The following is a 24,532-nucleotide window of genomic DNA, read 5'->3' as shown; positions in this document are numbered from 1 at the left end:
CTTTGAGTATGATATAGTGTCCTTCCTCATCTCTTATTATAGTCTTTGGGTTAAAATCTAATTGTTCTGATATAAGGATTGCCACTTCTGCTTTCTTCTGATGTCCATTAGCATGGTAAATTGTTTTCCACCCCTTCACTTTAAATCTGGAGGTGTCTTCGGATTTAAAATGAATTTCTTGTAGGCAACATAGAGATGGGTTTTGTTTTTTTATCCATTCTGATACACTGTGTCTTTTGATTGGGGCATTTAGCCCATTAACATTCAGGGTAACTATTGAGAGATATGAATTTAGTGCCATTGTATTGCCTGTAAGGTGACTGTTACTGTATATTGTCTCTGTTCCTTTCTGCTGTACTACTTTTAGGCTCTCTCTTTGCTTAGAGGACCCCTTTCAATATTTCCTGTAGAGCTGGTTTGGTGTTTGCAAATTCTTTCAGTTTTTGTTTGTCCTGGAAGCTTTTAATCTCTCCTTCTATTTTCGATGATAGCCTAGCTGGATATAGTATTCTTGGCTGCATGTTTTTCTCGTTTAGTGCTCTGAATATATCATGCCAGCTCTTTCTGGCCTGCCAGGTCTCTGTGGATAAGTCTGCTGCCAATCTAATATTTTTACCATTGTATTTTACAGACTTCTTTTCCTGGACTGCTTTAAGGATTTTCTCTTTGTCACTAAGACTTGTAAATTTTACTATTAGGTGACGGGGTGTGGACCTATTCTTATTGATTTTGAGGGGGTTTCTCTGCACCTCCTGGATTTTGATGCTTGTTCCCTTTGCCATATTGGGGAAATTCTCTCCCATATATTTTCTTCTCCCCTCTCTCTTTCTTCTACTTCTGGAATCCCAGTTATTCTAATGTTGTTTTGTCTTAGGGTGTCACTTATCTCTCAAATTCTCCTCTCGTGGTCCAGTAGCTGTTTGTCCCTCTTTTGCTCAGCTTCTTTATTCTCTGTCATTTGGTCTTCTATATCGCTAATTCTTTCTTCTGCCTCATGTATCTTAGCAGAGCCTGCATTTTTTTAAGGTTTATTTATTTTTTTATTTGACAGAGAGATCACAAGTAGGCAATAGCCTGCATTTTTGATTGCACCTCATTAATAGCTTTTTTATTTCAACTTGGTTAGATTTTAATTCTTTTATTTCTCCCAAAAGGGCTTTTATATGTCCCGAGAGGGTTTCTCTAATATCTTCCATGCCTTTTTTGAGCCCGGCTAGAACCTTGAGAATTGTCATTCTGAACTCTAGATCTGACATATTACCAATATCTGCATTGATTAAGTCCCTAGCCTTTGGTACTGCCTCTTGTTTTTTTGTGGTGAATTTTTCTGCCTTGTCATTTTGTCCAGATAGGAGTATATGAAGGAGCAAGCAAAATACTAAAAGGGTGGCAAAGACCCCAGGAAAATATGCTTTAACCAAATCAGAAGAGATCCCAAATTGTGAGGGGGGAGAAAGGGGATAAAAAGAGGTTCAGAAAGGAAAAAAAAAAAAAACCCAATTAAAAAAAGAAAACAAATAAAGAAAAATATAAAAAAAGAAAAAATATGTATATATTAGATAAACTAGTTAAAAATGTTTAAAAAAAAGAAAAGGGTAAAAGTTTAAAAAAATTAGCAGAAGAGGAGAGAAAAAAAATTGAAAAAATAATTAAATTAACTGCAAGACTAAAGAATCATGGGGAGAAAGCCATGAGTTCCAGGCTTTACTTTCTCTTCCTCTGGAATTCTGCTCCTCTCTTTGGTATTGAAACCGCACTCCTTGGTAGGTAAACTTGGTCCTGGCTGGACCAAGTAACAGTCATCTTACAGGCAATACAATGGCACTTCTGGAGGAGGGGCCTATTGTAGTGATTCACAAGTGTCTTTGCCCCAGGCGGACTTGCACCGTCCTTACCAGGGGCCGGGCTGAGTAGTCTGCTTGGTTTTGCTTTTGGGAGCTTTTGTTCCCTGATCGCTTCCGTAGAGTTCCGAAGGTCGGGAATGAAAATGGCGGTCTCCCAGTCTCCAGTCCGGAGGAGCCGAGAGCTCAGGCCCCCATTCCTCAGTGCGCCCTCAGAGAACAGCACCCATTTACTCCTGTCTCCCTGGCCTCCGGCCGTGTTCCAAGCTCACCGAGCCTGTGACCCGCTCAAGGTAACCCTGTCCTCGGCTCTGTCTCTGTAGCCGGCTTCCCCGTTCTAATACCTGCAAGCTCTGTAACACTCAGACACCCCCGATCCTTCTGTGACCCTGCGGGACCTGAGGCCACACTGACCCCGCATGGGCTTCACCCTGGTTTAGCCTCTGGAGCGATGTCCCTCAGCACAACAGACTTTTAAAAGTCCTGATTCTGTGTTCCGTTGTTCCGCCGCTTGCTGGGAGGCTCCCCCCCCCCCCTCCCCCCCCCCCCCCCCCCCCCCCGTCTATCTTCTCTAGCTTTGGATTCACTTCTCCGCCAGTCCTGCCTTTCAGAAAGTGGTTGATTTTCTGTTTCTAGAATTGTTATTCTTCTTCTCTTTGATCTCCCGTTGCATTTGTAGGTGTTTGCAATATTTAGATAAGCTATCTAGCTGATCTCCTGCTACCTGAAGTAGTCTCAGCCTGCTACTTCTCTGCCATCTTGACTCCTCATATCCTGCTGACTTGTTTTTAATGTAGTTTCTCTGAATGATCCTGCTCTGCTCATTTTTGAAAACAAAAACTGAAAAGAACTGAAAAGAACTTGAAATGAAAAACTGCTTATTCATGAAAATAAACTCATCTACTCATTTAAGAAGTGAATAATGAATACGTATTCCACCCCAGGAACTATAGGAGTCACTGTGGTTATAACAATGAGCCCAACCAAAAATCCCTTGTAATCCCGAGTTAGAGAGACAAGGTAGGTATAAATCACGCCATCTGGGGGGTGGGGTGGTATTTGCTGTGAAGGAAAGTTAGAGATGCAGCTGATCTTGGGACATTTGAGTTGAGATCTGTCTTCATTTCACTTAACTAATAGTTTTAAGCTCTTGCCTGCATCAGGACTTGATACAAAGCATCCATTTCCATTTCTGGCCTTTGGTTTTGTATTGTCTTTTTCCCACTTGCAGCTTGTCCCCAACCCTTCCCCTTAATGTTGGTTGCCATGAATTCTATTCTTACTCAGTAGTGGTTGTCAGTCATGATCATTAACTCGTTCTCCTTTGGAAGTTATTTTCTATCTTGTTTTCTTAACATTTGACTCTGTTGGTTCTTTTCCTACATCTTTGTTAGCTCCTTTGTTATATTTTCTACTTCTTCTTTGCATTTCCTAAAAGTTGTCCTAACTTGGATTTTGTTGTGGGCTCCTTCTGTATCAGCTCAGCCTTTCTTGGCAGTCTCATCCATTCTAGAAAACTCTCGGTTACCATTTTTATGCAAATGGATGGCTAATATATCTAACTTGTGCTCCAGTTTCCAAAGACTTGAGGTAGAGGTATTCATAGAGGCACATTTCCATGTGTACAGGTATGCATAGAGGTATATGTTCACATAGAGATAGGGAACACCCTAAGTGGAATTCATTATCTTTAACTCAGTGATGTTATAATCTTCCAGTCTCCTTGCTTGAAATCTCGAACATTTCCTACCTTCTTGCTCTAAAGATTCCAGATCTGCCTGCCTGCCATGTGGTGCCAATTTGTCCAGTGTAATAAATAATACCATGTCATGGGTTTCTTCTTTTCAGTGTGTGCTTGTTCAACTCTAGTTCAGGCCTTCCTTTCTTTTTCTCCTGTCTGTTCTGTTTCTTTCCTAAGGTGCAGCTGCCACTGTCTTTCTCAATTCCAGATGACTGACTCCTGTGCCAGGTTCATTTTTCCTGAAACACAGTTCTGATCTGTCGTTCTTCTCTTCTGCTCATTCATGCTTCAGAAATTCCTTACTGCCTTTGACAAGCGGGCTGGTTTTCTAGACCTTCCAACTTGTTTTTAAGATTTTATTTATTTATCAGAGAGAGAGAGGGGGAGAGAGCGAGCACAGGCAGACAGAATGGCAGGCAGAGGCAGAGGGAGAAGCAGGCTCCCTGCTGAGCAAGGATCCCGATGTGGGACTCGATCCCAGGACGCTGGGATCATGACCTGAGCCGAAGGCAGCTGCTTAACCAACTGAGCCACCCAGGCATCCCCTTCCAACTTGTTTTATTTGCCTTGCCACTACCTCCTCCATACAGGCTGGACTCTCTCCAAATGGAATTAATGTTGTAAGAACCTGCCTGTGTTTTTCTGTTTGTGTCTCTACTTTTGTTTCCTTTTGTCAGCAGCATGCTTTTCTCACATTCTCAGTTCTTCCTTCACAGCTTTCCTGAAGTTCTCTCAGATTTTCTGACCCACAGGTACTTTCTTTCTTCCATCATAGGTACATTTACCCATACTTAAAAAATAGACTGCTTATCACTTCCCAACTTGTATTTTTATATTGGTATGATTTTTAGAAATCTAATTAGCTTTTGTATTTTTCACTGTGCCTAGTATAGTACACTGTCCAAGTATTTGTTGAGTTAATAAGTGGATGAATGCCTTCTGAATTAAACCATCAGATAGTCTGGCCTCCTGTGTGCACCCTTCCCATTATTTTGTTATTTATCTAAGACCATCTGTTTCCCTCCCTTTTTGCCTTTTTTTTTTTTCCACTTTACCTCTGAATCTCTTCATGTATTGCTATGTGGCCTATTACCCTTTGTCGTTGTAGCTTCTCTTTTCCTGAGTAAGTATTAATTTCACTTTAGAGAAAAATTATATCATTTCAGTGAAAGATGTATGTGGGAAATTTACAGGAAATGGAAGCTAGTGTTGAGAATGACATCTTGATACATTTTATGGGAAAGAAGCCTGCCCACTAGGATTTTGGAAATTTGCAAGTATAGGCTGGAATCCCTGGGCTGGTGGCCAGCTGAGAGTAGAAAGTAGAAATTGTGATGATGTGTTCAGTATCCAGGTGGAAGGCCAGCGGCCAGCTCCACGGCCCTGGACTCCAGTCTACTGATCCAGGCAGCTGCCTTAGATTCCTTAGAAGCAGCTGCCTTGAGCTTGCGGACAGATGATTGGCCAGAAGTGATGTCAGGTAGGAGTAGGGACATATATGCCTAACTGCAGTGTTGCCATTTTTTGAAAGCTAGTGAATCACCTGGGTTCCCTCCATAGTTTTGGATATCCAGTTGTGGCTGCGAATTAGATTTTGTTGATGAATTACAAAGGAATTAATTTACTTAGTTTATCAACAAATGTCTTTTGCCCAATGCGAAACTTAGTAAGTGCTGTATCTTTTAAGTCCTAGTTTAGTACCTATTTCATTATAGCCTTGAGATCCCAGATCTTTATACCTTTTTTCAAAATTCTATTTCCTCCCACTCTTACCCATTTCAGAAGCTGAATGGAACTGCAGAGCTCTTTCATCCCCACCTTATTGCCCTGTTTGTGGAGGTTTTTAGTTGAAGTGGCCCAGACAAGCAGGCTAGTGATACATTACAAAGAAACTCAGGACAGATGGTGTGCTTGTCTAACTGCCTAGGAGAGAGTGACACAAGGACACAGGAGGTCCTCCCTCCCACAATTTTTTTTTTTTTTAAGATTTTATTTATCTGTGACAGAGATAGAGAGTACAAGTAGGCAGAGCAGCAGGCAGAGGGAGAGGGAGAAGCAGACTCGCCACTGAGCAGGGAGCCTAATGTAGGGCTCAATCGCAGGACCCTGGGATCATGACCCGAGCTGAAGGCAGCCGCTTAACTAACTGAGCCAGTTAGCCCCCCGCCCCCCCGCCAATGTTTTTATCATGCATGTACTACATTTCTGAGAGCACAGAGGACACCATAGGTTAAGTGCTCATCAGTCACCTGTCTCTCTTTGGTTTCAGCTTGTGACAACTGAACTACTCAAGGCAGGAAGAACTCTGAGCTGAGCAGTGGAGGACCCCCTGGATCTGGAGAGAAGAGGTGACCTTGGAACCAGTAATGAGCCATCCTGACTTCAGGCTGAACCTCCGGCCCTTGGGGACCCCCAGAGGTAGCAAAAGGAAAATGGAGTCTCATCTAGCAACTGGAGACCTGAAATAAAATAACAGTGAAATGGAGGCACAGGGCGGGTCTAGGGCTGAGGGCCACCGTAATTCTTTTGGTGACCTATTAAATATTCTTCCATGTTATTTATTCTAGAATTAAGTGTGGTTTCTTGTTTTCTTAATTTATTATATTGAGTACAGCTGTTTAGTTTCCTCTAGAAAAGAGACACTCTTTCAGTAATTCCTATTTTAAAAAGTTTGTGTCTATAAACAGCAAAGCATATTGAACCCATTATTCAGATTATGTTCTCTGCATGTTGTGGTGCTGATTTAAAACTTAAGTCTCATTTATGTACATTTTATGCACGTTTCCTTATTTTATGCTTGTTACCTATTCTTTCCTTTTTGTGACTATTTGAAATTATTATCTGTTCATTTCATTCTTTTATTAGTCTTTCTACATTAAAAAAAAAAGGTAAAATATCTCCAGTTTAAAAATACAGAGATGCTTGGCTGAGGAAAGAGTTGATTGCTGCCTCATGTTTCTAGGTGTGTCCTCTGTGGTTGGCTCACATGGTGTTGGTGCTTCGCCAGGTGACAAAAAGTCAAAGAACAAGTCCATACGAGGGAAGAAAAAGAGCGTATTTGAAACCTACATGTCCAAGGAGGATGTCTCAGAAGGCTTGAAGAGAGGAACACTTATCCAGGTGCTTAAAACATATTGGGCAGCTATTCCTTGGCTGTGTGGAATCAGAAGTAACCCCTGGCTCATTAAACTGTTTATTCTGCATTGTGTGCTTGAGGGACATGGCTCGAGAGCAGGCCCAGGGCTTCCCACTTCTTACACTCACAGTGCAGTTTGGGGTGCTAAGCACCACAAGACAGAGCAAGTGCTCTGAGATTTGAGAGGAAGGAGCCATTACTTAAAGTTAGGGTTGTCTAGGAATTGTTTATTTGGTCTAGGAGTGCTTAATTGAAGGGATGTATTGGACCAGTTGGTACAGTTGGAACAAGTGACGATAAGAGAAAGAGCTTTCTGAACAGACAGACCAGTGTGCGCTACTAAGACCAAAGTGGAAAATAGGGTTTTGCTGTAAGGAGCGCTGATAGTTGAGTTTGCCGGGAGCACATGGACACTAAGTGATGGAGACGAGGGTTGAGAAGGAACCAGTAAACAGCACCAGACAATATTTGTTGAGCGCTTTATAGTTTACAGAATACTTTTACAAGCTAGGTCAGTGGTTCGGCTCAGCAGAAGTTTGTTGAGCATCCACTGTGAGGAGTGAGCTGGGAACAGTACACAGTTAGGAGTATGCCGCCTGGGTGCTCCCAAGGCGAAGGTGGATGAGACTGGCTTTCTGTTCTCCCAGCTCCCAGCCCAGGGAAGGCAGGCAGTCTTGGGAATGAGTGATTTAGGGATAGATGGTAAATGCTCAAATGAAAGTGTTACTGGGGTATATGGGAGGGTGTTGGGAGGAACTGGGAGCCTGGAGGAGGTGACTTCTTGGTGGGTATGGGAGGATGACTAGTTGGGGCCTATTACATGAGTGCTATGTGTGAGAAGGAGGTGTGGGGAAGGTGGGCACCGATGAAAACATGATTGGTGAAACAGTGTGGAAGAAGGCAGCGTAGGTCTCCTTGGGCATGAAGTATGAGGTAGGAAGTACGTAATGAGATAGAGAGTGAGGCAGGGCACGTATTCTTTGAATTAAGTGTATTTTAGAATTATGGGATTGGTAAATAGAGGCATGGCCATGTGTTACGTGGCTCGCTTGAAAATGTTGGTTGTGTTCCATTCTGAATGCATTCTCTCATTCAGAGCCCAGCTTCTATATTTGTGATTTTGGCCAAAGATCCAGCCAGTGAACAGCTGCTGTCATCTTCTTTTCCTTTTTAATTACCGTTTTGTATTTACCTGTAGTCAAGTGCACATATGATTAATGTAGACTCTTTGATTGGAACCTTTTGACTCCCTCCACCCACTCTCTGCCCTTTTCCTGTATCCTTGCCTCGCCTCCACTGGCAACTATCTGTCTGTATCTCTGAGGTTTTTTTTTTTTTCCCCCTAAGATTCCACATATAAGAGACCCAACAGTACTTGGCTTTCTTTGTTTGGCCTATTTCACTTGAGGTCCATCAGTGTGGTCACAAATGGCAAGATATCATCCCTTTTTTATTTCTGAGTAATATTCCATTGTATGTGTATGTATGCACCATGATTTCTTTATCCATTCCTCCATCACTGGACACTTAGATTGTTTTCATAACTTGTCTATTATAAATAGTGCCTCAGTGAACATGGGGTGCTCATATCTTTTTGTGTTAGTGTTTTTATTGACTTGAATGGAAAACTTTTTTTTCTTTTAAAGATTTTTATTTATTCATTTGACAGAGATCATAAGTAGGCAGAGAGGCAGGCAGAGAGAGAGAGAGAGAAAGAGAGAGAGAGAGGGAAGCAGGCTCCCTGCTGAGCAGAGAGCCCGATGTGGGACTCAATCCCAGGACCCTGAGATCATGACCTGAGCCAAAGGCAGTGGCTTAACCCACTGAGCCACCCAGGCACCCTTGAATGGAAAACTTTTTAACAAACAAGTTGATCTTTCTGATTTTAGAGGTACTGTGAGCCCCCCCCCCCTTTTCTTTAACTTTCCTTGGATTTCTTTGACGAGGCCTCTCTTAGGAGAGTTGAATCTGCATTTGGACATTTGTCCCTTCATTAATCCATTCATTTGCTCTTTATCCTTCAGTCCACATACTGAGCTCCATTTTATCTACAAGTTTCTTGGCCCTCATCTTGTTTCACGTATGAGGACCCTTTTGTGCCTTTCCACTTTCATCTCCTGCCACTCTCCTTCAGGTACATGCTGCTCTGTTCACCCTGCCCTGATCTTTAAGACCTGTCCTGTAAAAAAAAACTCTGCTATTTGCTTTTTCCATGAATCTGTATGTACTGTTCCTAGTGCTTGGAATGCTTTCTCCCATTATCTTGATGTAATTGTGCTTGAACTTTAAGTCCCTACCTAAATGTTACCCCCTTTGAGAAGCCTTATTTTAATTCTCCAAGCAGAATTGGCCATGACTGCTTTCTTGAAGCTGACTTTGTTGTTTACCCTTTATGCTAAACTTATTACCATTTCTTGGTATTTATGTTTCCTCAAATAGACCGTTCACTTTCTTGTGGGGAAGGCTGTGTCTTATTCCCACAAATTAGCCCAGTGTGTGACATTTGATTGATGCATAATAAGTTTATATTGAATAAATATTTATTTACTGAGTGAATAAAGGATCAAGGTACTGTCTTTTGAAGATGGGTGAAGGAAACTGTTATTACTTGGAAGAAAAATTGCTTCTAATTTTGGTTATAGAATTTATAGAGATATGATGAGGAAAATATTCTGGAATGATACAGTTTTTGCTCCTTCCTATTAACTTTTGCTTTTGAAGCAACTCTTTGCTGAAATTAAAAAAAAACAGAAAGCTGATCAATGTAACAACTCTTTCCCAGGAGTTTGTAAGTGATTCCTCCTGGCTTGTGACATCATGAGACTCTGCAGCCAGAGCCTTCCCCCACAGATGAGAACAGTTGTTCTTTGCAGATGGGGAGAGGAATGGGTTCCAGATATGAGGTCACCGTGTGAAATATACAACACTGTAAATAAGATTTTCATAAGCAGGGAAACAGAGTCCATCTGCTTTCTGATATGAACTTTATATGTGCAGGCCTTGATGGGTAAGATAAAAAGCTAGATAAGAAAAGCTATTTAGATGCTGTTGGAGAAAAGTAAACTTATTAGATACACTTGTAAGTATTTGTTAAATTTTATATTCAAATTTAAGTATATTGTGACATCCCTTTTTTTCTCTCCATCCAGAGAAGAAACTTTTATTGAGAGATACTAAGGAGTTATTTTAAAAATGGGAGTAGAATAATACTTTTGCTTTCAGTACTTCGAACAATAATTTGACATTTCATTGGTGTTTTGCCCTCTGTAGGAATGACGAATCCATAGTGACCAAAGGAATCCCTTTCCTGTGTTTGAACTGGCCAGCAGGAACACATGATCATATATACATAATTTTGAAAAAAATGTTCTTTGTAATCAAGTTGTCACATTGTACATATGTCCTTTCTCCATAGGTGCAGTATAGGAGATTGTTATAGGATTTGTTGGAAGAAATGAAAGTACGGGATAGGCCTGGAGGGGACTCAGGTTCAGGGTGATGACCAGAGTAACATGGGTATGATGTTAGGATTGGTTGGTTTCCTGATCTCAGATGATACTTTGGCTGAAGGTGGTTTGGGTTGATCCCCTAGAGCAGCTTGAGGCATGATGTCACAGTTTCCCCTAAAATAGAATATTGGTATAAAGTTGTTATTGGACCTTATAAGAATTCCTAGTCCAGGAAGATAGGACAAGATGGGTGAGTTTCTAGGACCTTCACCATTTGTTTAAAGTGAAATCAGCTGGAGAACATTTGGGTATGAATCAAAGGGAAAAATAGAAGTGACATTATAGTGGACTGCCCCACCATTCAGAAGGCACAAATAATCTTCATAAAATGAGAGGCAGAGCTGGTGGGAGGGCTTCAATTCTGTAGCATTCATTAAGTAGCTCATGTTTCTTGACTACTAAGTGCTGGCACATACCAGTGAGTGTGATAGGTAATTCACTGGGGGAGCCGGGCAAACACAACCTAAGACATAAAGAGGGAATTACAGCATGTGCTTCTCACTGCTTGGGAAGTAAGAAAGATGAGAAAGAAGAGTTAGAGCCACTTTACATGGGGTGGTTAGGCTCTCTGAGCAGGTGATTTCTGAGCTGAGAGCTGACGGGTGGACATGAGCCAGCTCTCAGGAGAATTAGGCAAAGAACATCATCACAGGCCGAGAGACCAGCTTGAGGAAGAATGGCAGGCAGAAAAAAGGCCTGGTGTTTTTGAGGAACATGAAGGGAGCTGTTAGACACAGTGAGCAAAGGGAATTAAGATACGGGAATAAGCTGGAAAGTCAGGCAACTGCCACAGCTAGGAGAGTAGTTCAATTACTGAAACTGAAGGGTTTCAGTAGGGAGAGGGCATGATGTATTTTATACTTTAAAAATACCTCTCTGACCGGTGTGAGGTGAATAGACTCGAGTGGAAGCCGGGTGACCATGTGGAAGGCCATTGGAGTAAACAGGGCAAGGAAAGAAGGGTGGTGGCAGTGGAGATGGCAGGGAGTGGACGATGGTGGAGCTGGAACTGGCAGGAGGCTGATGGCTTAAATGTGAAGGCGAGGCAAAGGGAGGAATAAAGCAGGACTCCTAAATTTTGAGTTGAGCCACTAGATGGATGATGTTGCCATTAACTGAGGCAGGGAAGACAGAGGGCTGGAAGGTGGTGCTGGGGTATTGGGGGAAGGGAGCAGATGGCATAAATGAGCAGAGAGGCCCTGGTGATGACCGTGTCAAGCAGAGGCAGTCTGAGGCATTTATGAGCGAGGACTCTGGAAGGCTGGGCTTGAAGGATGCATGGGTGGGCACCTCTCAGTACCTCGGTGTTCTCATTGGTGAAAGGGAGTAGGATTGATTTGAGGGTTAAATTAGCTGATGGATATAAGACTCTTAAAACAGCCTATAATGTGTAGTATATTTATATAAGTTTGAGATTTTTTTTTTTTATTGATATAAGAGAAGTGTTTGCTCGGGGCGCCTGGGTGGCTCAGTGGGCTAAAGCCTCTGCCTTCAGCTCAGGTCATGATCCCAGGGTCCTGGGATCGAGCCCCACATCGGGCTCTCTGCTCAGCAGGGAGCCTGCTTCCTCCTCTCTCTGACTGCCTGTCTGCCTACTTGTAATCTCTGTCTGTCAAATAAATAAATAAAATCTTAAAAAAAAAAAAAAGAGAAGTGTTTGCTGTTCAACTCAGGTGGTTGCTGCCATGGAGGGTTAGCTGGTTTTTCAAGAAAATATGGAAATACATACTTATGTGTGAAATCCCTTTGCTTTAAGTATTCTCAAACATCCTGTAAGCCAAATAAAACATGTTTGTGATTGCCAAGTTAGGCTAATTAGCCTGTTTGTGTGGTATTTTCCTACAGTAACGTTCAGTTCCTTGGGTATAGGCATGGAGAAGGCAGATAGTTGGGGTTAACTGAGAGGGCCTGCTAGTTGAATAGAAGAGGGAGAGTGGACCCAGGACTCAGAGTTTGCAAGGGCAGGAGGTAATAGCAGGTCATGGCAGCTAGATGGCCATGGTTATGGCAACTAGGTTATGGCAGCTAGGTGGCCACACTGAACATAGTGTGGGGACAAAATGCGGTCAGCTCCTTGGGTTGGAAGTCTTAGTGAAGACAAAGAATTATTGAAGTGGGGTTTTTACCTTAAGTGAAATAGAAGGTTAGAAGATTGTGATTAGAAAGTGTGATATTTGAGTTTTCATGTCTGGAGTTGGTATCATTAGCAGTGGTGCCAAGAGACAGCAGTGAACATGGGGGAGAGTGGTTAGGGTGGGTGGAGAAAAAAAGGTGGCTAGAGTGACTGGCTAGGGTTGTCTCATCAACCACATGGATACGAAGTTCTGTAAGTGTTTATAGGAATGGTGGTGCAGAGGAAGACAGTGAGCTACAAGTGGAAGCATTACTGCTTCCACTTTTGATAGTATCACGGATACTATCAAAAGGTTTGAAGTTGATAGCACTGAGGACAAGGCAGGAGCTAATGATATGATCTTCAGAGGATCTGGATTTTGATCAAGAATGGAGAGAAAAAATAATTTTAAAGCAAGAGTGGGGAAGCAGGGGAGAACCTTCTTCTGGTCCCTGAGACACATGGCACAGGAGAGATAGACTCCGTTTGAGAGCACTTCAAGGGTAGTGATCACATCAAGGGGACAGCCAGATTTCCCTTAAGTCAAGGAGCAGAGGAGCATTCAGAGAGGAGGTGGAATACATAGGAGCCCTACTGATCAAGTCCCAAGGCGGGAAGGGGTTGAAGAGGAAGATGAGTGAAGAGGGATTGGAGTAGATTAGGTGATAGTCATAAAAATGTAGAAATGGAAGTCCTGCTCTTTGGAAGGTGAGTAAGACAGAACCTTGCTGGAAGTCTCTTTTAGTTAAAAGACCGTTTCTTGACATGGTTTACTGACCGCTACCTTCATTAGGCTGTGGGGTGGACTCTGGTCTGCTGTGAAATTCTGGTAGAAGTTTCTTTTTCCTCAGTATGATTTACACTCCCAAGGGAATCTGTTCCTGAGGTCGGTTTCTTTAGAGTATGCTCCACTCAACCTGCAAATGTTTTTCTTGAACAAGGCTTCTGTCTTCCCTTGTATGCTTTTATATGTCAGGATCTTTGGGATAGACAGTCAAGAACAGAATCTTGAAGGTCCTTTTAATATCCATTCTTTTAAATAGAGCCTAGAAGAGCCCTGAGCAACCTCTCTCCTTTGAGCCCAGTGTTAGCTTCTCCACGTGCTTTGTGCTTAAAAGGCCTCTGACAGCAGAAGGCATTCTTGCCTCTCTTTACTTCCTTAGGTAGTAACCATTCCCTGAGCTGGAAAGGATGATAGAAAAATAGCAGTTGAGGGGGAAAAAGCAAAACAAACCTTAGGTCAGAAAGCAGTGCCTACAATCAGAAAATGAATTTTTAAAAAATTTAACTTGAGCGAATGGACTTGATTTATTTGGAGTGTCTTCCGCTCACCGGACACATGCTCTGTGAGGGCAGGCTGTTACTCCTCTCCAGTGTTTCCCCATCAGGAGGCATAGTGCCTGCCATGCGAATCTTCAGGAGATTTGGATAAATGTAATAAGCATTTTGTCTTCCAACAACAACAACAACAACAACAGCAAAACCAGCTGTTTTAGCTGTGAAATTGCTGTGACATTCATAAAAAAGGGTGGCCTCAGAGAGCTTTGCCTGCCTTGTTTCTCACCCCCTCTTTCTCTTACCCTAAGCAGAGTGACAGCATGATGGGAGACGAGTGTTTGCCCCCTTAAGCACTCTTGCTTACATGGTCTTTGCCTCTTTTTCCCTTCTGATTTATTGGCAAGTTTTTCTCCTCCATCAAGGACCAAGTCAGACACTGTCTGTGGAGCCTTTCCCGGTGGCCCCAGCTGCAAGTCAGCTGTATCCTCATTTATGGCAGCCTTCATATTTTACCTTATAAACAAGGACTGAGCTTGATCACCACTCTCTCTCCACATTGTCTCAGTGTCTTAGTATAGTATTCAATAAATCTTGAATTAAGTCTACATGGGATGTTAACAATAGCATAAACTGTTGTGTGGAAATTCATAATGTAAACACATATGGTGCACCAGTGAAGGGGAGAATATTTTCTCCTTTATTTTATTCCCTCACCTGTTTTGCTAATTAATGTCTCTTTGAGTCTTCCAGCATTTTAGGGGGGAAATGTTATTTGAAACACTTTCTCAAGACACCCTTTGAGGCTGGCTTTTAGGAAAACAACTGCCTCTCTCCATGTGTTCCAGTGGCCTTCAAATGCAGCTGGAACCTTGGGAGGCTTACAGCTTCCTGTAAGAGCCTAAAATACTGACCTGCTATTGAAGACGGCCCCCGTCTGTACCCCTGTGCATAAATAGAAGCAGACCCTGATTTGGTGCTGGAATAACATGAAGGTGAAGGCAGACTGGGTGGCCTGCCTGTCGGAGCCAGGATTCCCATTTACATTAAGAGCTAGTTCTGGACCATTTTGAATTATTGACTCATTCAGCTCTGTAGAAGAGCCAGAGTAAAAAGTATGCATCTGGTCTCTCAAGGTTAAGTATCCAGGTTGGAAATCAACCTGTATCCTTCCGAAAATTGTCATGGAAACAAGCAAGCGTGGAAAGGTCTCAATGAATAAAAAAGGCCATTATGTAGTGAGATGTAATCCCCATAAAATCTTGTTCTTAAAGTAAAGGTTGCAGTGTGAAGCCTAGCATATGGGGGCACAAAAAAATCCCAGTAGCTGCCACTTTCCCACTCCAGGCCAAGCTCTCCTCCTTCTCACCTCTCTGCCTGTTTACAGCCAGGTGCCAGTGTGGCCTTTCAGTTTTTGATGGAACCCTGTGTTACAGACATCAGTAGAAATCACATTTCATGCATTTAATGAGTAGTTCTCCTATGCCTAAGTTGTTTTGTAGATTGAGCTGTTTAATTAATTCAGAAACTTTTTATTGAAGAATAACATATGTATGGTAATCTTCTAAGTGGATAACCAGTTAAATTTTCACAGATTTCATTTTTTTATTTTAAAGGGTGTATTGAGAATTAATCCAAAGAAGTTTCATGAAGCCTTCATTCCTTCCCCGGTAAGTTCAATGACTTCATAATAAACTTAATGTCACATTTAATTTTTTAAGTGTGCTCTGAAACTGAAATCATATATTCTAACTAAAAAGCAGAGTAGTAAAACAAAATCAGGATGGGCAAGTATTTGTTTCAAATTTAAATAAGCACAATTTGCCTTTGGTTAACAAACCCTCTGCCAGTAGTAAACTCACAGTGAGAGTGGCGGGGATGGCGTTTGTTACTAGGACTGTGGCGAGCAGCTGACCCTGCACAGACACCCACCAGTTTTTGTAGCTGGACACCCTTGGTTTATAGCTTAGAGGGATTTATGAGTTTTTCCACTGATTTAAGTTAATCTTTTCCAAACAAATATGCTATCTACTTTCGATCTACTGCATGAGCTAATCTGCAGATTGGTCCAAAAAAAAAAAAAAAAGTGGAATGCTTTTTTCTTTTGGTCAGAGTTTCTCACTTCACTTTTTCTGCAGGAGATAGGACTTGGTCCAAGGCTCTTCACCGTTGGGTCTTTATATCCTTTCTTCCGTTCAGGACTCATTTTACCAGGCTCTTTGCTCTGACATATAGTTCACAGGAGGTCTCTGGATAAGGCTGGATTTTGCAAAGCTAGGATAGCAATGTTCTCAAATTCCTGACATGACTTTTCCAGGCTGCTGTAAATAGGATAGCCGTAGAATTATAGATGTTTTAGAAGTGGAGTAGAGCATAGGAGTAAACTTGAGCTTATAGATGAGGAAATGGAATACGTATATGTATTTCAGTTAACATACTTCATGATGTTCAATAACGAGTTGAGTGAGAATACAAGTTTAGTCATGTGCTTCCCCAGTAACCTTAAGGCCTGTTCTCAAGCTCAGTTTAGTTCTTTTTTCCCCCTTGCCCTACAAAAGTCAAGGATCCACATTCATATCTCAGGTTCCATCTTATCCAGTGGATTAGATAAAAAGTATCACTGACATGTCACCGTGTACTCTCTGAACCCTGTTCTGCTTCTGTGACAGAACATGCTGTTTATTCTGACAGCTGAGGGTCAGCTTTGAGGCAGTGACTTAACTGCAGGGGCAGGTTTGTCCTCCCACGGAAGCACAGTTGACATGGTGTTTGATTCCCAACTTTGCTTGTAAGGTAAAAATCATGTTCAGTAATTAAAAATTACTCATGAAAATCAGGAAAATGCCATGTTAGAGACAGATAATCTCTTAGTAAGTCCTACATAACTCGCATTTTCTCTACTTTAGAAAGAATAAATCTTTCTTCATTGGCATACCAGTTGAGGGAGCTCAATTATAATAGGGTCCTGAAGTATGAAGAGTATGAGTTACTAAGCATGAAAATCATAGTCAGTGGAGTAAGGAGTTCATCCTGAGAGACTGCTGGGAGCTGAGCAGATTACAAGCCTCCCATCTCCTGTGTGCACTGAAGTTTGCTGTCATTGACTGGAATGTTAAGGGGAACTACATAGAGCATTTTGAAAATTTGACTGTTTGCTTGTTTTCTTCCCTGAGTACATGGTATTGAACTTCCCTACGTTAGATCCCTGGTAGGCTGGTTCCTGACAAGTGTAGGACCTAGGACAAGAGTACAAAAGGAGGCACACATACCTTATATTAAATATTTAGATGTTAGGGATGCTTGGGTGGCTCAGCCGGTTGGGTGGCTGCCTTCAGCTCAGTTCATGATCCCAGGGTCCTGGAATGAGTCCTATGTGGGAGTCTTTGCTCAGTGGGGAACCTGCTTCTCCCTCTGCCTCCCACTCCCCCTGCTTGTGCTCACTCTTTCTTTTTGATTTAAAAATATAAATAAATAAATAAATAAATTTAGAAGTTATATATATATCAAACTATCAAACTGTTAGGAAAAATACATTCATGATAAATAAAATATATTTCTTGTTAAATATACCTCTGTGTACCTGGGTTCAAATGTAGAATTCTCAAACTCCTTGGAGCTCCATCCTAAAGTGTGGCCAGATGGAGAGGGCCTGCCTCTGGCCTGCCCCTCTTCCCTTCCTAGTCCTAACTCCCTGTCCCCTCTTTGCTGTCTCCATTGCCTCCCCCTGCCCATTCATTAAGGGCCCTTGCATGCATCTGTTTGAGCATCTTATCCCACATGTCTAAGTTCTGTCCACATGTCTTAGAAATACCTTCCCTTTAACCACCTGTTAAGTCCACTGGGTGCCATGGGTGCCACCAGTGACTGTGGTCTATCTCTAGGCAGACAGACCTGGGGAAGATGCTTATGTATGCCTTGGAAGTGGGCTTGGGACTGATTAGCCCAGGATGCGCATCCATTTGGCCCTGAGATCTCTTCACTTTTGGGGAGGAGTGTGACTGGAGAAGGGCCAGGGAAGAGATCCTCTAAATTGCGGGGCCTAGTTAGGTGTCTATAATTTAAATTCATCTGATTTATAGGTGCAAATTATTTGTTGCCACAGTTTAATTTGGCTTGTTAAAGGAAGTTAAGAAGCGTAAGTTACTAATGTTTCAAAAGCCCAAGTTGTTCTCCTACTTGAAATTATATTCCTGGAATGTCCTGTTAAGAAACTTTTAGACAGTTGTGTTATTAGAATTGGCTTATTTTTATGCCCCTTATTCTCTTATTTGGCTACTAATAGAGTAGTAATGTTGTCTCAGAGGGAGAAGAAATGTTAAAAGGTTCACCTCTAAGTAACTAAGAACTGACTTTAAAAGCTCTATCAAGGCCCAGTTGTGAGTTTTGGTTGTAGATACTGGAACAATCCTACATTCTAGTTTTGTGGGGGTTTTGGTGAGTTTCATTGTTTAGAGGCATTCTAGAAAGCATTGAGGGAGGGGATAGTAGAGGCAATAAATTATATGTAGGTAAATCTCACAACCACCATTGGCCTGGATTTATGGGTATATGTAGCTCATGTCTATGTCAAGTGTGAACTGGTATGAACTGGAAGAATGTTCACTGGTGGATTAGGAGTAGAATAGCAGAACCAGGGCCTGAATGTTACCTGTCCCCTGCTTAAGCAGGGAGAGTAAAGACAGGAGTTGTTAGAAAAGAAGATGTAGCCTTTGCTCTGACAATAGGAAATTGAAAAGTTTACTTATTTATAAAACTAGCAATGGATTAAATTGTCTAATGTTCCTTACAACTTTAAAATTCTGAATTCTAATTTAAAATTATAAAGTTTTTAGAGAGACAAAAATAGACTAGATTTGTTTATTTAGGTTCTTGCTGACTTTTACAAAAAGCACAGGTTCCATTCTGAATTATGTTGATGCAAGAAGTTTTATAAGTTTTTTTGTGCATCTTGTCATGGGAGGCACCCTTTGAACATCTGTGGAATGTATTTTGTCCAAAGGGAGCCATTCCATTGATAGAGAATGCTCTTGTTTGTCCTCCCTGCTTGGAAAATTCCTAAGTATTTAGTTGATTACCCCCAGATCCCATTATGTTTCCTCTAGGATGGTTCATTATCCATTTTCCTTTTTTTCTAGTAGAGTTAGTCTTTGACATTCAAATAAAGAGCTGAACTCTTTAGCCTTTAAAAGTAGTTAAGTGTGATGAAGTGAACTTTTAATATTGAGTTGTTACCAAGTTTATGGTCTTTAAGAGATTCCTGCAATAGGTATGGGCTTCTGAGTGAATCCACTAAGAGCTGAGCAGTGACACAATACCTGGAGATTGGTGTATTGTCTGAGGTTCAGCTCGGCCCTGCTCTTCTGGATTTCTTTGGATGGGAATGTGGCAATACCAGTACCTTATCATCTTAAATCTCTGAGCTGCCTGGGGGTGGTGTACCTGTTTATGAGAGAGGCATTTTATTCCATGTGTTTTGATCATGGGTTGGGATGATCTCCAAACAGCTCTCTCTTCATTCCGGGGAAATTGGAGAGCCCCATTTGGTACATAAATTGCAGAAGGTAGCGATTGATGACCATGTGCCATCCTGCAGTTGTACACGTTCTGTTTGGTGGTTGCCTCTTCCTTATTCCTTCGAGAAGCTCAACATGAGACCAACTGCAGTGATTCTGTCTTTGTGGCTAACATGGTAGCGGTCCCTCAGGGATTAGGGTGGGGCAGGTTTGGCAGTGTGTGTAGGCCACAGCTGTCTGCCCATGGTTAGGTTGGAAACTGAACAGAAAAACTGTTCTAAAACCTCTCTCATGTTTTGTAATTGGAAATTATAAAAAATGCTGAGTGTCTAAAGTCCCATTTTTGGTGTTGGCAGGGCAGGTTTGGTGAATGTGGGATGCTAATTTTAACTTTAACTGAAATGTTACAGTAATCAACTGTAGTCTGGTGAGTACTTAATCTTATCTATACCAAGTGTCTCTACCTACAAAATTTTGAGTGGTGGTTTTTTAATCCTGTTTGCTATTACTTCCTTCAAGAAAAATGAACATTTTCCATGGGCACTCGAGAAGAATGTGTATACTTTTGCTTTGGGATGGAATGTTCTGAATATATCTGTGAAGTCCCATCTGGTCCATGTGTCATTCAAAGCTGTTATTTCCTTGCTGATCTTTTGCTTAGATGATCTGTCCATTGCGGTAGGGAGGTGTTAAAGTCCCCTACTATTACTATATTATTATCAATGTGTTTCTTTGATTTTGCTATTAATTGGCTGCTTGTATATTAGGGACATAAATATTTACAGTTATTAGATCTTCTTGGTGGGTAGACCCTTTAATTATGATATAGTGTCCTTCCTCATCCCTTGTTATGGTCTTTTGTTTAAAATCTAATTTAACTGATTCAAGGATTGCCACACCAGCTTTCTTTCTTCTTTTTTTTTTTTTAAAGAATTTATTTATTTATTTGACAGAGACAGATCACAAGTAGGCAGAGAAGCAGGCAGAGAGAGAGAGAGAGAGAGAGAGAGAGGAGGAAGCAGACTCCCTGCCGAGCAGAGAGGCTGATGTGGGACTTGATCCCAGGACCCTGAGATCATGTCCTGAGCCGAAGGCAGAGGCTTAACCCACTGAGCCACCCAAGTGCCCCACACCAGCTTTCTTTTGATGTCCATTAGCATGATAAATTGTTTTCCACCCATCATATCAATGAGTCAGCTTTTTTATCCAATTTGAAACCCTGTGTCTTTTGATTAGGGCATTTAGCCCGTTTACATTCAGGGTAACTACTAAAAGATTTGAATTTAGTGCCATTCTATTGCCTATAAGGTGACTCTTACCGTATATCATCTCTGTTCCTTTCTGGTCTGTTACTCGTGGACTCTCTCTTCTTTTAGAGAACCCTTTTAATATTTCTTGCCATCACAAATTCTTTTAGTTTTTGTTTATGCTGGAAGCTTTTTATCACTCCTATTATGAATGACGTCCTAGCTGGATAAAGTATCCTTGACTGCATATTTTTCTCATTTAGCACCCTGAATATATCATGCCAGTCCTTTCTGGCCTGCTAGGTCTCTGTGGATAGGTCTGCTGCCAGTCTAGTGTTTCTACCCTTGTAGCTTACAGATCTCTTATCCCCGAGTTGCTTTCAGGATTTTTTTCTTTGTCTCTGAGATTTGTAAGTTTCACTACTATATATTGGGTGTTGACCTATTTTTATTGATTTTGAGGGGAGTTTTCTGTGCCTCTTGGGTATCATTCTAATATTTTTTTGTCTTATGGTATCACTTATCTCTTGAATTCTCCCCTTATGATCCAGTAGTTATTCATCTCTCTTTTTCTCAGCTTCTTTATTCTCCATTATTTGGTCTTCTATATCACTAATTCTCTCTTCTGCCTCATTTATCCTAGCAGTTTGAGCCTCCATTTTTTATTACACCTCATTAATAGCCTTTTAAAGTTTGACTTGATTAGATTTTAGTTCTTTTATTTCTCCAGAAAGGGATCCTCTAGTATCTTCTATGCTTTTTTCAAGCCCAGCTGGTATCTTTTTAATTGTTATTCTGAACTCTAGTTCCAACATGGTGAATTTTTCCATCTTGTCATTCTGTTCAGAGAAGAATAGATGAATAAGAGAACAAAATACTAAAATGGCAACAATGACCCCAGAGAAATAGACACTAAACAAATCAGAGGGGACCCAGAAGTGGAAAAAATAAAAAAATTTAAAAAAAAAGAAAGAGAATATAATCAGACAGGTGGACAAAACAGAGCAATACATTGGATCCTGTATGTATTTTGGTTTGTTTGTTAGAAAACTAGATGCCAAAGTTGTAAAGAAAGAAAAACTTAAATATGTACAAAATAAAATTAAATACAATGAAAGGATAGTATATGTGCTGCCGAAGTGAGCACAAATTAAATACAATGAAAGGATAGAATGTAATTGTAAAAATGAACATTAAAAGATTCCACCCCCACCAACACACAAAAGGGATATAAACAGATAGGTGAACAGAACAAAGCAATACTGTAAATCCTGAGTGTATTTTGGTTGGTTTGTTAGAAGAAACTACATCTTGAAACTGTAAAGAAAGAAAAACTTATATACATACAAAAATTAAATTAAATACATTGAGAGGATAGAATGTAACTGTAAAGATGAACATGAAAGACTTTAACAATAACAACAAAAAAGAATATGATCAGACAGGTGAAAAGAATAGAGCCATACACTAGATTCTGGGTGTATTTTGGTCTGTTTATTAGAAGAAACTGTATCCCAAAATGAAATATATATATATACACACACACACACATACAACTAAGATTAAAAGATAAAATTTAACTGTAAAAATGAAAATTAAAAACCATTTTAAAAAAGAAATTGACAAAATAAGAAATTCACTGAAAAAGGAAAGAGAGGGATACCTAGGTGACTCAGTTGGTGGGTGTCTGCCTTCGACTCATGATCCCAGGGTTTTGGGATGGAATCCTCCTTCAGGTTTCTTGCTCAGAGCCCCAGTTATTTCTAATAATACACTTCTCAGGGGGCCTGCTTCTCCCTCTGCCTCCCAGTCCCCCAGTTGTGCTTTCTCTCTCTCTCTCTCTCATTCTGATAAATAAATAAAGTCTTTAAAAAAAAAAAAAGAAAGAGAAAAAATTTAAAATTGAAAGACTAAAGAGTCTTGAAGAAAAAACCATGAATTCTGTATTCTATTTTCCCCATTGGAGTATTGGAGTTTTGCAGTTTTCTGTGATAGGTAAACTTGGCCTTAGCTGGTGTTCTTGCTGGTCTTCTGGGGTGGAGGGGCTGTTATGCTGATTTTCAGGTGTCCTGCCACGGGCAGAATTGCACCAGCCTTGCCAGGGGGGCAGGTTAATCTGTTCCAGATTGCCCTATGGTGGCTTTGTTCCCTGAAGAGTTTCCACCTAGCTTTAGAGGATGAGGATGAAAATGGCAGCATCCCAATCTCCTGCATCCAAAAGTTTGGGGGCCCACAGGGAAAAGCAGTCAGTCGCTCCCCCGTCTCTCTCGGTACCCTGTGCTCACCCAGCCTGTGACTGATAGTTTCTGCCTCTGGCACATGACCCCCCTTAGAGTCTCCAAACCCTGCAGACTGCTGTAGCTCACAAACATGCTGCTCCACTTGGGGGTGGAAGGGGAATCTCCTGCTGGTTCTGTCGCTTGCTGGGCCCCTGCTCCAGGAGGGGTCACCCAACTGTGCTGTGGTTCGGGGTTTATGGCAACCCCAAGTTGAGAGCTCACTCCTGGGCTTGGTGATTGCAGCCGGCTTCCCTGCTTTGATGCCTGGGACCTCTGCTTCATTCAGGCACCCCTGGTCTTTCTGTGACTCCAAGGATCCTGAGACCACACTGTTCCTAACTTGGGTTATTTATAAGCATGTGATTGAGGACAAAGGTGTCCATGCCTTGTGTTGATGGTGGGGAGTTCACCCTGCTCCTCAGTCAGAGAGTGAAGGAGCGTGAGAATGCTTCATGAATCTCATGTCCCTTTCCTTTTCTTCTTTGCCTTCTACTTAGATCTCTATATAAGTAACTGTAGTTTGCTTTCTCTGTCATTTTCTCAGTGGGAGGATTATGATTTTGCTGGTTTCTTCCTTGGAGAACTCAAATCCAGGAGTTGGTTCTTGCTCCTGTCCTTGCAGCTGGTTTTCTTAGGGAATTATATTTTGTTGTTCTGTTTTCTTGCAAGCCTTCTAAGTTTTACCCTTATTTGATACTTAAAAACATTCAGTTAGTGTAGAAAAGGTATCATCATGCTTTGTTTAAAACAAGGAAGGATAACTTACTCCTTTCTCATTTCAGTTATGAAAGCATGTAGTCTCAGTTTTTTGCTTTATTTATTTTTGTTTGGTTTTGGCTTGACTGTAGGAGATCTTCTCTTATGTTTTTGAAATTTCTTTAACATTCTTTTAACCTGCTTTTATGTGTTCATCCTCATTTCTATTAGTTCCAGAGACTGATTTCCCTCTTAGTGTTCTTATTAAGCCCGCGGACAGATTATAATAGAGTCTACAGTTTTTAAACCAAAGAAGTAATATTTGGTTCCAGGTCTTGGTAAGCTGACTATTTTTTCTCTCCAACCTAGGATGGTGATCGAGACATTTTTATCGATGGGGTTGTTGCTCGTAATAGAGCCTTGAATGGGGATCTGGTGGTCGTGAAGCTGCTTCCAGAAGAGCAATGGAAGGTGAGTTAAATTTTCCTTTTCTAATAATAACCTTTTCTCAGGCCCTTTTTATTCATGGTGCATCCATGAGACATCATAAATTGGAGCAGTCACGGACCCCTCTGGTCCTGTGGTTGCCTCAGAAGCAGGCCATGCAGTGCCTGGAACTTCGAAGCATCTGCTGGGCAGACATCTAATGATTTGAGTTGTTCTCCTTGCTCTGTGATCTGTCTTCCTTGTCATATGCATTGCATTGATTTCTGATAATTTTTAGGATAGAAGAAAAGCTTACAGGGTACATTCAAACTTCTGACATGTATTACTTTCCCACATTTAATGATGGGAGAACTGAAAAGACAAAGGCATGGGCATGGTGGCAGTCTTCACATGTTCTTGCTTCCTCTACAGGAAAACCTGGGCAGCTTGTACCTCGTTCTGTAGGTTCCACTTTGGTGATTGGGCTTCCCTTGGCAGACAAAAATAGATCCTCTCTTTTTATAAAGCAGAGATCTGGTGGCAGAAGAAAATGTTTTTAACTGGAAAATATCCTGGGTTTCAGGCTCCATATATGTCTGTCAATTGCAAAGAAAAATGTGGGTTTTGACTATGGTTTTAAATAAAGGTCAGGCATTAGAATGATTTATAGTAGCAGTTTCTTTGAATTGTCATGTAGAACTGGCAACTTGTGGGTCCAAATCTGGGTATTTCTTTATAGCATTTCTTCAGATCTTT

General features: G+C 41.3%; 1 protein-coding gene across 3 annotated transcripts in view; it reads left to right on the top strand.

Annotated features, from left to right (window-relative positions):
• Positions 1 to 24,532, top strand: part of DIS3L2 (DIS3 like 3'-5' exoribonuclease 2) — a 359,703-nt gene that overhangs the window by 56,508 nt on the left and 278,663 nt on the right. For 2 of the 3 annotated variants that reach the window (XM_082690641.1, XM_082690642.1), the window contains exons 2-5: positions 5,852 to 6,000; positions 6,545 to 6,702; positions 15,232 to 15,285; positions 23,720 to 23,821. In XM_082690641.1, coding sequence (XP_082546767.1) covers positions 5,949 to 6,000; positions 6,545 to 6,702; positions 15,232 to 15,285; positions 23,720 to 23,821 — 366 coding nt within the window. In that variant the 5' untranslated portion in view covers positions 5,852 to 5,948. The remainder of the gene's footprint in view (positions 1 to 5,851; positions 6,001 to 6,544; positions 6,703 to 15,231; positions 15,286 to 23,719; positions 23,822 to 24,532) is intronic. The other variant, XM_082690643.1, reaches the window with a different exon arrangement.

The sequence above is a fragment of the Mustela nivalis genome (assembly GCF_964662115.1).
Source record: "Mustela nivalis genome assembly, chromosome: 11".
Classification (NCBI taxonomy): Eukaryota; Metazoa; Chordata; class Mammalia; order Carnivora; family Mustelidae; genus Mustela; species Mustela nivalis.
The sequence above is the reverse complement of the archived record's forward strand: the minus strand, read 5'-3'. Positions and strand labels throughout refer to the sequence as shown.